The 15,655-nt window shown below is 51.4% G+C and overlaps 1 protein-coding gene across 3 annotated transcripts in view; it reads left to right on the plus strand.

Annotated features, from left to right (window-relative positions):
- The window catches only part of MYO5B (myosin VB), a 340,033-nt gene that overhangs the window by 317,318 nt on the left and 7,060 nt on the right, over positions 1-15,655 (plus strand). For 2 of the 3 annotated variants that reach the window (XM_058692140.1, XM_058692141.1), the window contains exons 30-38: positions 1,037-1,114; positions 3,820-4,018; positions 4,209-4,302; positions 6,451-6,594; positions 8,381-8,532; positions 10,271-10,360; positions 12,883-13,033; positions 14,356-14,641; positions 15,266-15,440. In XM_058692140.1, coding sequence (XP_058548123.1) covers positions 1,037-1,114; positions 3,820-4,018; positions 4,209-4,302; positions 6,451-6,594; positions 8,381-8,532; positions 10,271-10,360; positions 12,883-13,033; positions 14,356-14,641; positions 15,266-15,440 — 1,369 coding nt within the window. The remainder of the gene's footprint in view (positions 1-1,036; positions 1,115-3,819; positions 4,019-4,208; positions 4,303-6,450; positions 6,595-8,380; positions 8,533-10,270; positions 10,361-12,882; positions 13,034-14,355; positions 14,642-15,265; positions 15,441-15,655) is intronic. The other variant, XM_058692142.1, reaches the window with a different exon arrangement.

The following is a 15,655-nucleotide window of genomic DNA, read 5'->3' on the forward strand; positions in this document are numbered from 1 at the left end:
TTAGGGAGGGGTTGCTGGTCCACGCACACCATCTGTAGCTCCTTTGCGATTCCTGCTGGGATCCAGCCAGCAGGAGGAGAATCCCTAGGAGCAGAGAGGGAGGGGCAGATTCCCAGCGGGTATAGACGAGGCTCACCTGCTGCCCTATCCCACTGGACTTTTCGTGTCTCCTGTGTACCCAGGGCTGTGAAGGTGGGGAGGTGCGTGGATGGGAGAGCACGGGACATGTGCCTGATCTCCTGGAGCTGCCCTTCCGGCATCAGGCAGACACTGGGCAACTGGGGAGGGCAACTGGCCTTCTGCATTCCAGGTTGGGTCAACAGGAGTAACGCACCCCAGTCCCCGGGCAGAACAGAGAACGTTCAGTTGGCATCCTGCTTGGCACCGTTTTTATTAGTGGTTTCTTTCGTCCGAGTGCACTGAGGGCTGGAGGTGAGATTAGCTAATGCTTTTTGTGTCCTTAGTGACAGAAGAGAGCAGCACTGAAAAGCAGACAGTAGGTAGCCATCTTCCTCATCATCACTGAGCCAGACATCCGGGTACAGCCAGATGCAGCATCCCAGGAGCCCCTCTGCAGCCTCCACTGTGCATGGGGCCTCCTCTCCCTGCCCTGTTTACATCTCTCCTGATTCTCCCTTTTCTTTTCTGAATCCTTCTGGTCAGAGGAGGGGTGGGGGCAAGGGTGGAGTGTGACAGCAAGGAAATGCCTCTGCCCAGCCTGCACCGCTGCGGGTTACAGAATTTACTGGGACAGGTGCAACCCTTTGCTCTCCTCTGCAACATGCTCCCCGGCCTCTAGTGATCCATGAGCCCCCATGAGCATGCACGAACCCCCTTCTGAGACCCAGCCTGGGGGAGAGGTGATGTTCTTAGGTGCTCAGGTGCTGGTTATAAGAAAGAAAGAGAAACTTGGGGGTTCTTGAGCTTTGCCTTGGTTTCCAAACCTTGGCTGAAATGGCCTCGCTTTCCTGGTCTGTCTGCCTCCCTGTCTCTTCCCTCTATACTGGATGCCCTCTTTTTTGTCCTTTATTTCTAGCAAGACTGAGGATTGGGGATATTTGAATGAAGATGGAGAGCTCGGCTTGGCCTACCAAGGCCTAAAGCAAGTTGCCAGGTCAAATATACACCTTTGTGCCTCTGCCTGCTTTGTCTGTTCCGCCTGCTCATGTCTATGCTTAACTGTTTCTCAGCTGGAGTGGAGGCAAGGGCACGACTCACAGGGGCCCCTCGGGTTACCCGGCTGGTGCTCTGTGTTCAGGCTGTGTGGGTGAGATTGGAGAGGCTGTTTGGCGGGGTCCAGGCAGTAGCACCTGATGGCTCGATAGAACCTTCCTTGGGGCAAGGACACCGATGCTTCAGTGGAAGATCCAGAACTTGAATCTGGTTCCACTTGACACCCGAATCTGAATCCATAAGCCATTGGCCTTCAGCTGTCGGTGACCAGTTCGGCAAGGGAGGTAAGACATGCGCGGAAACAGCAAAACGTGGTGGTCCTGGCCCTCCATTGGCTGCCAGAGTGTGGCTCGTTAGGACTATGGCATACCTTTGTGCATTTGAGCCTCCCAGCAACAGATGGGGCGATGGTCTGCAGGCCTGTGTCCCAGAAAAGGAAACTGAGGTGGAGTGGGTGCTGGCCCAGCTCACTCACCCTGGTGACAGTAGAGTGGGGATGGAACCTGATGGCCTCACACACTGTCTCCAAAGCTTTGCCTGCTGATGACCTCGTGGCGGTCCCATTACAACAAGAGCGTCTGTTCCTGGGAATAGAAAGTCCAGGTCAACCGGTTCTCAAGGCAGTGTGTCTCCAGTGGCCCCACTGCCTGGGAGTGAGGTGACCTCTGTCTCTTCCCTTGGTGGTCTAATGTGGATCAGAACAGCACCTGCCTCATGGAGTTGTTATAAGGAATAGGGTTAACACAGGTGAAGCATTTTGCATGTGCCTGGCATGTAGGAAGCACAGAATGAAAGCTGATGCTTCTGTTCTAATGGCCATTATTCAATAAGTTCTGTCCCACCCAGAAGTTTAGTTTATTAGAGCAGGATCCTCTGTGTAAAACCAGGTGATTCCTTATGGCTCTCTATCAGTAGATTGGGTGTTTTGTTTTTTTTTTTAAACAAGCACATGAATGCGTTCACAAAACTGAAAGTGCAGACCTATGCATCAGGATTCCTGGCTTCTAGAACCAGCTGTGTCACTGGCTGTGGCCTCAGATGAGGTGTCTAGTCTGATGCTTAGGCAGGGATTCTCAGACCTTGCACAGAACCCTGGGCTAAGCCACCCAACTGCAGCCTGTGTGGAGGAGAGGAAAGACAGGAGTACAACCTCACAGCACAAATCAGGAGCTGATCCTTGGGGTAGAGTCCCTAGAACCTAGGTATTTCTATTCTGTCTCAGTAGGTTTATGACTTCCTGGTGATGCTTTTAGTGTATTGTAGCCAAGATTGGATATTCTCTAAATATTGTGTGTCCTCTAAAATGCTGATGTGATTATAGAACTGTGCTCCACAATCCACATGTCAGTAGCTCTTTCAGTTGGTGAGGCAGCCTGTGGTGAATGGGTGAATCAGTCATTTCTCCATCATTTCTTCGTTTGTATGAGCATCGAGAAGCCCCTGTGAGCCAGGCATTGCAGCAGTGCCACTGTGGGGCGGACAGAGCTACAGAAGACCTGGGCGTGTCCGTGGGGGAGTTGACAGCCGACTTTCTCGCTCTCTCGCTCTTTGGGAGACTTGCTCCCTCCTGTCTTGCAGCCAAAATAGCAGAACTGTAAAAAACATGGCTCTTTGCCTCCCTGCCTCCAGGGCAGCTGGGAGACTCTTACTGGTGTTTCTGGAGCACTTCCGGGTTCCTGACTCTGCTAAGCTCTGGTCACAATCTTTGCATCCCCGGGAAAGACCGGCGTGAATTTTCAACATATGGACCATGCCAGACTGCTTTTGATGTACCATTTGCCCAGAACCTCCTTCCTGTCTCTCATGTGATTGTTTACTGCCCTGGGTCTTGAATCCGAGAAGGTAGCACCTAGTTCATAGTAGTGCGCCCTGAGAAGAAGCCTGCCTAGGAAGCCTCTCTAGTCCCTTGCCTTCTCTTATGATGGAACAGGTGCCTCCCAGGATTGCCCAGGTAACTTTTAGACTCAGAGTCTTCTGAGATGTGTCTCCAACTTTCCCCGGATCTTCTCTAGGTCTTTCTGCTTCTGATCATGACACCAGCTGATCTTACACCTTCCCCCAAATGATTTGCAAATAGTCTTAATTTCTGTTTTGACTAGAGATAAAATCGTATATTTACAGCCACAGGGGGAGTGGGGTGGCGGTGAAGATAACAAGGAAGGGGGCTGATGTCTTGCCTTTCTAAAACTTCACCGATCATCTAAACAGGGAAATACATAGGTGATAGAGTTAGTGCAGTCTACTAGGGTTTTGTCTTAATGAGATTCTCATGCGCTTTGGGCAGATGTAGATAACGTTTGTGTAAATGATGCTGTAAGAAATTTATTTCTGCTGGTGACATTTTGACATGGAGACAATCTCTCAGTCCCAAACAGTAGACTGCACAGAGTGAGGAATAGGGGAGGGGGTGTCCTGAAAAAGACCGAAGACCAGGGGTGCGTGTGTGGCCCCGAGTTCCCATCCTCAGGACAGGCTGGCCTGCTTGCCAGTCTGTTCCCCTCAGCGTCCGCGTCCTTCCCCTGTTGGTTCGTGCACTTGCTGCTGCCGTGTGCTTGGCTGCTCCTCTGTTGCGTGTCCGTCTGTGGCCCCTCACGTGGGGCGCTGACCCGAGCCCCGTGGTCACCCGCCCTCCTCTCCCTGGTGCAGGTTGCTGGAGGCCCAGCTGCAGGCCCAGAGCCGCGAGCATGAGGAGGAGGTGGAGGGGCTCCGGGCCCAGGTGGAAGCCCTGAAGGAGGAACTGGACAAGCAGCAGCAGACCTTCTGCCAGACGCTGCTGCTCTCCCCAGAGGCCCAGGTGGAATTTGGCGTCCAGCAGGAGATATCCCGGCTCACCAATGAGAACCTGGTGAGTGAAGACGCCCAGCGGATCCTGCTCTGGGAAGAGATGGGGCCAGAGATGGCCTTTTGCCAGAAGGGCAAGGCTTGTGTCCTTGACCCTATTGCAGGCACAGAGAATCTAGAAACGATCAGTCAGCAAGGGCTTCTGACCTGGCCAGGGTGGGTGGCCACCTCACACTGCTTCCTTTGGATTTTAGGACCTTAAAGAACTGGTAGAAAAGCTGGAAAAGAATGAGAGGAAGCTCAAGAAGCAGCTGAAGATTTACATGAAGAAAGTCCAGGACCTAGAAGGTAGGTGGGCACGGGCGTGAGTACGTGTGATAAAGCACGTGTGTGCTCAGTCACGAGCACAGGAAGGGAACTAACTGCTGCTTCCCTCTGCAGACTCATTCTGCTTTACCAGTTTCTTGGTGCCTCTGCCCAGAGCAGTCATGTGATAGAGTAAGAACTGCCCACGAGCTCCAACGTTCTCTGTTGGCCAGAATCTGGACTAAGATCCATAAATCAGCAGGTGTTGGGGTGCTTATTCTGAACTCTGCACCAAGGCCGTGTCCTTGCCCTCAAAGGACTTAAAGCTGGAAGCATGACTTTTTGGTGGGGGTGGTGGGGAATGCTACATGACACACAGACCCACACCCCACTCCGTGGATGGGTAGTCAGGAAGGAGAGGGGTCAGTCCTATGATTAAATTTCCAAACTGGAATCTGGCCCAGAGAGGTCAGGCAGGTTTAAATTGCTCTTCCAGAAACATCCAGAATGTTCTCTTGCTCTGACTCCTTACTATAAATCGATCACTCTCCATGCCTTCTTGTCACATGCCACCTAGCATGGAATCCTCTCTTGGTGCCCTCACTGTTTGGGTTTCCCCGCCCCCCATCACCGCCTGAATCCCTCCCCTCATCCCTTCACCCTCATCTCAAGAGCCACGTCCCCAGGGCTCGAGTGCTGTCTCTCACTGTCCTAATACCACGTGCCTCTGGGCACAGATGTCAGTTGTTTAATCACCTGTTCGTGTCCACCTGCTGCTCCGTAGGAGGCTGTAGGAAGCCAGGACTTATCTGATCCAATCGGCCCCTCTCCATCTTTGGATTTCTCGGTTCTCCTTGACTTCTCTTTCTCCTGGTCATGTAGGCTTCAGGTTTCTTCCTTTTGTTCAGTCTTGAAGACCTATCATCAACTCTCCCCGAATGCTTCTGTGTCCGCCCCTCTTCCCCTAGTCCCCCAGTGATGGTGGCAGCCTCCAGTTCCCCACTTGTGCCCCTGCTCCTGTGTATCCGGCCACCTCCTCTTTCCCCATGGAATGAACTGTGCCCTCTCTCCAGTCGCTCCAGCTCACCCCACCCCCACACAGAGCCTCCCCTCCAGCACACCCCTGCCTCTCGGTGCTCACTCTGCCTGCTTGTCTCCTGTGTCTCTGGGAGCCTTTTATGCCCTCGGGCCCAGTGGGTCAGCTCCTTCCCACCTGATTGTTCAGGTCTCCCCCCGCTCCCCCTCAGCCCTTCTCCTCCCTTGAGCTCCAGTAGTTGGTCTGTTCAGCTGCATCACCACAGTCTGCCCTCGGGTCTGGGCACCTGGCCGGGTTGTGCTGTAATGTGTGTTGCCACATAAACGTCCAGATGCATCTCCTTAGCTAGACTGGTAGATCCATGGTGGGATGCCCCATCATGTCTGCCCCCACACTTAGAACAGTGCCCCGTACGTAGGAGGCCCTCAGACACACCTGGGGAGACCCTGCAGGTGCCCACCACCCTGTCGCATAGTGTCAGGCCAACAGAAGTCCTGAGGGAGGTTTGACAAGCCTTTGTACCCCCAGCCATGCCAGCGAAATGTCTCTTGTATCCTTTGCAACCTTCCATTGTTGCAAAGACTGAATGTAGCAGTCCTGCTCCTCGATCTGCGTCTGGGGGCTACAGATGGTCTCTTACCTTCTTGTGCCACTGCCACCACCCTGTTCCCTGTCACAGGCGGTGCCCAGGCCTTGCACGCGTGGGGCTGCACTGCAGCTGTCCTGACAGCTGCCCCGTGGCCACACTCAGGGAACTGGATAGGGCGGGCCTGGCCAGGGCCCATGACATCCTCCCAGACAGATGGCAGGCCCTGTTTCTCACAGCTAAGTGGGGAACCCGCTCCCTGGCAGCTGTGCTGTGCAGCCTGTGCCTTCCACGCTTCCCCAGTTTTCTCTGGTCTGCCTACCTAGTGGGATGTTTCCCCACCCTTGTCCTGCACGGACCCTGGTGCCTGGTGCTGAGCAACTTGGGTCACACTTGGAGTGTGGCCTGGGCTGAGGGACAGACCATGAGAGAGGTGGGGGAGCTCAGAACGCTGGGTCCCCAGACCCAGGCTCAAACAGTCAAAACGCCACTGACCTAAGGCATCCCTGCCTCTTGAGCCTGCAGCCTGGAAGTGTCCCTTCACGCTTCCTGTCTCCTTCCTGCTCAGCTGCCCAGGCGCTGGCCCAGAGTGAGAGGAGACGCCATGAACTCAACAGGCAGGTCACTGTCCAGCGGAAGGAGAAGGACTTCCAGGGCATGCTGGAGTACCATAAGGAAGACGAGGCCCTTCTCATTCGGAACCTGGTGACAGGTCAGGACCCTCTGTGACATCTCACCCCGCCCCCCACCTCCCTCCCAGCCTCAGCCCTCCATCCTGCTCACCTCGCCCGCAGTCGGTTCCGGGCCTGGTTTGCCAGTCACATCGGCTCCCTCCCTTCTAGTCCTGCTCCATCCGGCTTCAATACAGCACCTGCCTGCAGCATGGCGGGAAGAGGCATGGAGAAGAGAGTCCTGGATGAAAAAAAGGAGGACTCTCTGGTCGCCTGGTCCTCTGGACCCTGAGCCACAAGCTCCTTTCTCTGGAGCCTTGGGTTTTCTGTAAAATGGGGATGAGGCAACTGACCCCCACCTGCCCCCTGTTGTGAACCATAACGGGTGAAAGTCGGTGCTATAGCCACAAATCTTTCTCACACATGAGGGATTTGAAGAAGCAGCAGCTTCTGCAGGGTTGTTTGAAGTTAAAATAAGACATATGTTATGTCAGAGAAACGTAAGTTTACGGAGGTCCCACCCTGTCGGTGCCAGGCCAGGACCGCAGAAGAATGGGGTGACTCCAGCCTAGCACACAGTTCGTTTCAATATTTTTAGTAGTTGAGTAACCTTTTTTAAAAGTTAACTTCCCCTACCGTTGTCCTACATTTGACAGGAGTCCTCTCAAATTTCCTTAAACAGGCTGCATCTTGTTCTAGTGCTGCTAGGGATGAGCCTCTGATCTGTGGTGAATGGAACTCAACGTTCATGATGTTAGAGTAAAACCAGAATAACAGGCTGCGTGTGCCAGCCGGCAGGTGGCTCCTCCCCACCGCCCGGGCTCAGGCGGCCCCAGACAAGGCCATTTCCCGCCAAGCTGCCTACACACAGCACCCGGTCACCTTCCCTCCGCCATTCCGTCCCTCTCGTCATCCAGACAAGTGCCAAGCCTTGATTTGGCCTCCTCTGGGGTGTACCCAGCATTGGCTAGTTGTTGCTGTGGAGGACGGAGAAATGTAGAGCCATCGTCCCTGCCCCCAAGATGCTAACATTCGGCTAGGCAGACCAAGAAAGTCTGGGAAACGGGACTCAAGTCACAATAGGACATTCCAAGACAGGACAAGTTGTTTGTACGCTGCATGTGGGTCAGGCCATTAGGGGAGAGGCTGGTGAGACACCTGTCATATGGTGGCCCTCCAGGAGGTGCAGGCGTGGCTGTGGCCAGTCAGCAGCCTACTCAAGCTATTACTGGCTCTGAGAATGGGCAGCCACTGCCGGCTAAATAGTTTCCACACTGACAGCTCTGTGGACTAAAGGTCCCTGTGGCCTTCCCAGCCCCTGGCACATGGGCTCTGTCTTTGGGAACATGCAGTTGGCCAAGTTCTCCCGGGACTCCCTCTCACGAAAGGGCCGTTGTGCCTGTGACAGGCAGTGTGGCCGTGGGCTCAGTGGCCCCACCCTGAGCTCTTGCTGGTTGGGGAGCAGGCTCCTGTCGGCCACTGGCCCCGGGCCCCTTCTTGTGACCAAGGGCCATGGCCTCTATGGAAACTCAGGCAGCAAGCTACCTGTGGGTTTTTCCCTTCACCTTTTAAGGGCGAGGCATTAGAAGCCTGTTTTAATGATATAGTCCAATTAGGCAGAAGTTTGTAACTAGTTTCTGAAACTGGTAGGGTCAGAAGGTGTTTGTGTATCCAGGGCAACTTCTCGCCTACTCCTCCCATGCCCCCACCAGAGGTTATTCTTAGATGAGCGTCAGGAAAATATTGAAGAGATTTGTATGTCAGACCGGGATTCTCCGAACCCAAGCATCTGCTGAAATCTGATTCTTGGCTGTTTGTTACCATCAGACCTGAAACCACAGGCGCTGGCGGGCACTGTGCCCTGTCTTCCTGCCTACATTCTCTACATGTGCATCAGGCATGCAGATTACGTCAACGACGACCTCAAGGTGCACTCCTTGCTGACCTCCACCATCAACGGCATTAAGAAAGTCCTGAAGGTGAGCGCCCCGTGGCGGAGGTGGTGGTTTGCAGTGGATTGAGGGAAACCCGCACCTCCCCATAGCTTCCGTCTGTCTGGGCTCTGCAGCAACAGGTTTTCTCCAGGCTCCAGCTCTGAAGGTAAACGATGTAAGCCCAGAAACAGCTTGCCGGTGGAACCAGGATGCCCAGGCAGTTTCTAGAAAAGGATGCCCAGGCTCAGAAATGGCAGGATGCCCAGAAATCCAGGGCACCCTGGTGCTTCCAAAAGACCAGAGATGCAAGGAGGGGATGTTCTGCCTTAGTGAGGGTGGGCTAACCCTGCCCTGGAGTGACATTCAGGAGCACAACCTGAATACAGGCCTTCTCCCAGACCTTTCCAAGGAGCTGGGTGCCTGCTGCCCAGGGTGATGGCACAGTGAAGGGTGCAGACATTCATCAGCTTGCAAAGTGAGGAGGCCTGGGCTGGGACAGGGCGGCCTCCAGGGCGGTTCAGCAACTCCACCTGAAGGCACAGGACTCCTCACCAATGTAGTGGTCGCCACTGCAGAGAGAGGCTGGCCTGCAGGCTGAACCCATGGAGGCTACGGTGAGCAGTGAGATTTTTAAGGGAGATCAGTCCTCGCTAGGAGGGATTTGTTCCTCCCCACAGGCCCAAGCCCCAGGTGGCACTGCTCTCGCTCTCACAGACCATCCTCCATTCTCCTACACTCTCCCACTTCAGGATGCAAGCCATCCTCGAAAGCATGGAGTCCGGGCCCATTCTGAGATCTGCCAAGCTGCTGTCGCCTGCCCCCTTTTCCCTTCTGGGAGCGCGCCGACACCAGCCTTTAACTCCTAGCTTCCTGCCCGCTTGGTTTCTGTCTCTGCACCACCTGCCCAGCCTTGGGCCCCACAGACCATCTTATCCACTCCTGCCTCTAAACAGACACGCTGGGGACTCTCAAGATTGGGGTCTCCTGCCTCGGCCTCTAACGCAAGCACCATGTGGGGGCTTGTGCAGTCTGGGTAAGCCATGGGCTGACTTCACAGGTCACTTCCTCAGGGAAACCTTTCCTAATGACCAGGCTCAGCCCCTAGCATGCCAAGCCCCCACCCCCCATCACTTTCTGTTGAACTCTCTCATTTTATTGTCATCATAGCTCCTACCTTCAGACGCTTAAACAGTGACAACTTTACCTGACAAAATGAGCTCTGTGCAGTCATCGGCCTCGGGACAGAAACTGTGTCATAGCTCTTTGGGTTGTCAAAAGGCCTCTTTCATCAAAGTTATGGTTCATAGCCCTTTTCCAGAGAGTTGAAGCCATGGGACATCTGCCCTCTAGATAATAGGGTACCAGAGTATTTCCCTGGCATGTTCCTTGCATCCCTTAGGTGAGATCACTGATAGTTGAGGACCTGCCAGGGCCAGATGCCCAGTGGTTCATGTACAGCTGAGGGCAGCTAGCCTCATGCCTCATCTGCCACCTGGCTTTGTGCTCTTCAGCCATAGAGCCAGCCTAGCTTTGTGAGCGTGCACAGGTGTGTCCCACGGACCAGGGAACCAGGAGAGAGGTCTGTGGGACATCTCCAGTAACGAAGGAATGGGAAGCACAGCCTCTTGACTGTGGATCTCATCTTCATGACTGGCAGTTGCCTGCCTGTGACACCTACTTGGGGCGTGCTGAATGGTTGTGGAAACCTGGAAAGAGAGACACCAGGTGAGCCTTTAACTGGATGGGAGCCACTACGCATGACTAGGAATGTCTCTTTTCACAGAAGCACAATGATGACTTCGAGATGACATCATTCTGGTTATCCAATACCTGCCGCCTCCTTCATTGTTTGAAGCAGTATAGCGGGGATGAGGTGAGTGCTGAACCCAATCCCCTGAGGAGCACTTAGAAACCATGAAAGTGCCTCAGATCCTCCTGTCAAATCCTCATTTCCTTGCATACAGCAATATGTGTTCTGCTTCAGAGCACCTCAGATCTGAGCTCAGAATGGGGGTTAAGGGTGTTGTGGAAGGTAGACCTGCTGTGTCCATATGTGGTTCTACCTGGAGGAGAGCATATAAAGTCTTGGGAGAACCATCTGGGACTTCGGGCTGGAAGCAGTATTAAGCTGGCAACAGGATACCTGTCTCTAGGCGGCCTCCAGAGAGCACCTGAATCAAATAAGTAGAGTTGGGGGAGAAATGAGTTTATATGACCCATCTGAATGCTGCTGGGACTCTCCGGGGAAATGCTTGTGACCTTAAATTTCTGGAGAAGCCCCGAAAGAGCCCTAGTTCACTAAACACTGGAAGAAAGCCCACGTAGTTGTCTGATGTACGAGACTATCTCCCAAGCCAACCAATTAGTTTGTTCATTTTAAGGCAGACACAGAACAGAGGCACAACATAATCAATGTACACGTTGGTGTTAAGGCCCAGTTTTATTCTCCTAGCCAAACTTGATTCCTTGGCCTGCAGCCCAACTGACTGCATTATTTTCATATTCTACTCTGAACCTTGAGGGCCCAGCTTCATCTAGAGCTCACTGTTCCCAACACTGGTCCCCGAAAGAACTGTACCCTACTCTGCATTCAGCCCAGTGACTTTGTAATATCATGTCTTCACTTTGGTTTCTCCAGTAAGAATCCCAACTCATCCCGGACACCACTCCCAGACCCCTGGAGGTTGCCTTGACTTTCCTTTCTCCCCTTCCTCCTTTGCTTATATTGAGAATAACACAATGAGAAGCATAAGACTTGAAGCACAATATAACCAGGTCTGTGTAGCCTAAATAAAGAGAAAAATATATATCTTAGCTATTTCACCTGCTTTTTATTTTTTATTAATAATTGCTTTGTGGGGCACCTGGGTGGCTCAGTCCGTTAAGCATCTGATTTTGGCTCAGGTCATGATCTCATGGTTTGAGTTCAAGCCCCACGTCTGGCTCTGTGCTGACAGCTCAGAGCCTGGAGCGTTCTTTGGATTCTGTGTCTCTCTCTCCCCCTCCCCTGCTCAGGCTCTCTCAAAAAGAAACATTAAAGACAATTGCTTTGTAATGTGACCTACTATGAGAGGCTTTGCTGAGGGTGGTCACTCTTTTGAAAATAATCTATTTGGGCTACAGTTGGTTTACCTTGGCCTGCATACAAAGGGACATTGGTCACATGAATCCTTTCAGTATTAGCAAATCTTTCAATTTAATATTATTTCATCTTGTTAGCATAGAAAGCCAAGAGGACTGGCGCTATAGCTGTGAAATCATTTTGGTTTATTAATTCTGACACCCAACAATAGAATCCATGTAAAACTTCTCATTATCAAAACCATCTGACCCAGGGTCACACTCATTTAGTGGGCACATATTCCACATTTTAAAGTAACCTGGCATTGGGGCGCCTGGGTGGCGCAGTCGGTTGGGCGTCCGACTTCAGCCAGGTCACGATCTCGCGATCCGTGAGTTCGAGCCCCGCGTCAGGCTCTGGGCTGATGGCTCAGAGCCTGGAGCCTGTTTCCGATTCTGTGTCTCCCTCTCTCTGCCCCTCCCCCGTTCATGCTCTGTCTCTCTCTGTCCCAAAAATAAATAAACGTTGAAAAAAAAAAAAATTTAAAGTAACCTGGCATATTAGGAAGGAAATTGGACAGAGAATCCAACAGCAAGTGTCCCTCTTTGCCTAAACCTGCTACCAACCTTATATACACAATGGAGTACTATGTGGCAATGAGAAAGAATGAAATATGGCCCTTTGTAGCAACATGGATGGAACTGGAGAGTGTGATGCTAAGTGAAATAAGCCATACAGAGAAAGACAGATACCATATGTGTTCACTCTTATGTGGATCCTGGGAAACTTAAACCCTTGGAGGAGGGGAAGGAAAAAAAAAAAGGTTAGAGTGGGAGAGAGCCAAAGCATAAGAGACTCTTAAAAACTGAGAACAAACTGAGGGTTGATGGGGGGTGGGAAGGAGGGGAAAGTGGGTGATGGGTATTGAGGAGGGCACCTGTTGGGATGAGCACTGGGGGTTGTATGGAAACCAAGTTGACAATAAATTTCATATATTGAAAAAAATAAAAAATAAAAAAAAAAACCTGCTACCAACCTGGGTTTGCTGCCGTAGGGAAATTACCATCCCAGTGGGTGGACGAAATGATTTAGGCTTTTTAAATTAAGCAACTCCGACTTATCTATCATGCTGAGTTTTTGCTCTGCCTTCAAATTCAAGGGTCATGACTGAGGCCTCAAGAAGCTTGACAGGTTCTTGTGGAATCTCCTATTAGTAGAGCCTGATAAGGCCCCACAAATAAGGTATTATGAAAGTCACCTGAGGCCCAGAAGTCCTGCTGAGCCCAGCAGACCACTGAGCCCCTCTGTAAAGTACCCCCTCTGTCTCTCTGCAGGGCTTCATGACTCAGAATACTGCCAAGCAGAATGAGCACTGTCTTAAGAACTTTGACCTCACTGAATACCGCCAGGTGCTGAGTGACCTTTCCATTCAAATCTACCAGCAACTCATTAAAATTGCCGAGGGTGTGTTGCAGCCTATGATAGGTAAGGTGGCAGCAGGCGATCTCCACTCATCGTGGGGTCCGAAATGATGGGGAACGTGCCTGCTTTGAGGGAAGCAGATATCTTAGGCATGGCCTCCAGGAAACGAGGACCTTCCTGACGAAGGCAGCGAGGTGGTGTGTGTTTGCTGTGTGCTCGGAGCTATGAAATCTTCCATAGGTGATAAATATAAATTCAAAAGGTATAAATGCGTATATGGTGAAAAAATATATGCCTCGTGCCCACATGTATACTTTATTTGTGGGACAAAAAGCAAGCACATGCGAGAGAACACGGTAGTAAGCATTGGTGCAATAAATGTTGAACACTCTGTCCAAAACAGTGTGCTGGACACTTCACATGAAATCAGATTGAAAAAATAAGAGCCATACTTTTATAAGTTACGAGAAAAATGACATGTGCACGCATCACTCTCTGTGTTCCATAAAGGCCAGGGAGGAAATTGTCCCTTGGACCTATGCTGTAAAGCTTTCCCCCAGGTCCTTAAAACACAAATAGGTTGTAGGTGAATTCCAAGTAGGACAGAGTCCTTCATGCCATCCAGAAGTTCGTCTTCTAGGATGTGTTTCATTCCATATCCTTATCCCTTTTAGAGGGATATCTTTTAGAGGTAACAGGCTTAGGGAGAACTGGGAATACTTCACGACTCAAAATAACAGGATGGTTAATAGCACCAGTTCTGGAGTTGGCCGTACCTGGGTTCAAATCCTGGCCCTGCCAACTCCTAGCATTGTGACCTTGGGCAAGTAATTTAACTTCCTTAGGCTTCGATTTCCTGATCAGGAAACAGGTTGTTGGAAGATAGAAATGACTGAGCATAAAGCGCTGGCACATAGTTCAACGTTGTGCAGTATGACAGACCAGCTAACCTAAGATTTATATGGTCAGTGGCTCATATCAAAGAGTTGTTTGAACATCAGGACGATCTCAGGGCCTAGGGCCAAGTCAGTGGGTGGACCAGGACTACACCCAAGTTGCCCAATTCTCATTTGGACCCCTCACAGAAGCCAGTACAGAACTGAGTAGCTGCATGCCCATTATCTTTGTCCCATCACCAACAAGCTAAAGTGAAAATTTGGTCCACAGATTTGATCCAAGATTTCTCTGTGGAAATTTTATTCCACATAGAGACCAACACATTAGAAATTCAGTTGCTAAATGCTTTCAGTTTCTGAGCACATCGATATCGTGTGCCGGTAGACGGTGGCATTGCCGAAGCCCAAAGTACTGTATGATCTGAGTGGTCCGCAAATGGGTCGTCTCTGGGAAACCTGCAAGCTTCTCTCATCCTGCTTTTCTTTCAGTTTCTGCCATGTTGGAAAATGAGAGCATTCAGGGTCTATCCGGTGTGAAGCCAACAGGCTACCGCAAGCGCTCCTCCAGCATGGTGGACGGGGACAACTCCTACTGCCTGGAAGCTGTCATCCGCCAGATGAATTCCTTTCACACAGTCATGTGTGACCAGGGCCTGGACCCGGAGATCATCCTGCAGGTGTTCAAGCAGCTCTTCTACATGATCAACGCTGTGACTCTCAACAACCTGCTCCTGCGGAAGGACGTCTGCTCTTGGAGCACAGGCATGCAGCTCAGGTAGGAGAACGGCGCCTCGCCCTCGCCACACTGTTGGAGGGGCCCGCACGCACCGGCTGGAGTCGAGCACAAGGCCTTTGTCTCTGAAAGTGGAATCCAAATCTAACTGGTGACGGTCAGTATGTGACTCAATTCCATCACCTGTCATCTGTTGGTGGAATTCAACAACACGGAGTTGGTGACCTGGTAAACAAATGAGTTAAATGCTTGAAAGGCATTTATATACTCTAAAGATTATAAAGGCAACGTGGATACGTCAGAGGGAAAAATCAATGAGTTGAGACACAAAGGCTCACACAGAAGCATAAATATGTTTGTGAATGTTAAGTACCATTTATTTTAATTCAATCTATATGATGTTTCATTTTACCCATTAACTTATACAGACGTTTCAGGGACCTCATTTTTGCTTGATTTTTAAGCACCCGTTCATTCATTTATTCATTCAGCAAAATGTTACTGAGCGCCAGGTGCTTTTCAGGCTTTTGCCTATGTGAGCTAATGAAGGTGAAGAGAATGATCACACTATTGGCAACTAGGCCACGCAATGAACACAACAGGTGTGCTCACCCCAGTGAATTAGGAAGACTGGCTTAACACAGCTCACTTTGCCTTGTATCTAAGGTACAATATAAGTCAACTTGAAGAGTGGCTTCGGGGAAGAAACCTTCACCAGAGCGGAGCAGTCCAGACCATGGAACCTCTGATCCAAGCAGCCCAGCTCCTACAGTTAAAGAAGAAAACCCCTGAGGACGCAGAGGCCATCTGCTCGCTGTGCACCTCCCTCAGCACCCAGCAGGTATGACCGTGGCTACCCCGCCAGCTCTGGTGCTCGACCTTCCCTTCCAAGTCCGTTCTGGACAGTGGGTTATTTGTGCAGTGGATGGGATTTCCTGGATGAAGTAAAGACCACCTTGGTCTTTGAAACAAGATGCCACCGTTCCCCCCAGTAACTTTCTAGTCCCTCGTGGTCACTTAGAAAGATAACATAGTGTAAGCCCACAAAACAGTAAG

Source organism: Neofelis nebulosa, chromosome 11 (assembly GCF_028018385.1).
Source record: "Neofelis nebulosa isolate mNeoNeb1 chromosome 11, mNeoNeb1.pri, whole genome shotgun sequence".
In the NCBI taxonomy this organism is placed as follows: Eukaryota; Metazoa; Chordata; class Mammalia; order Carnivora; family Felidae; genus Neofelis; species Neofelis nebulosa.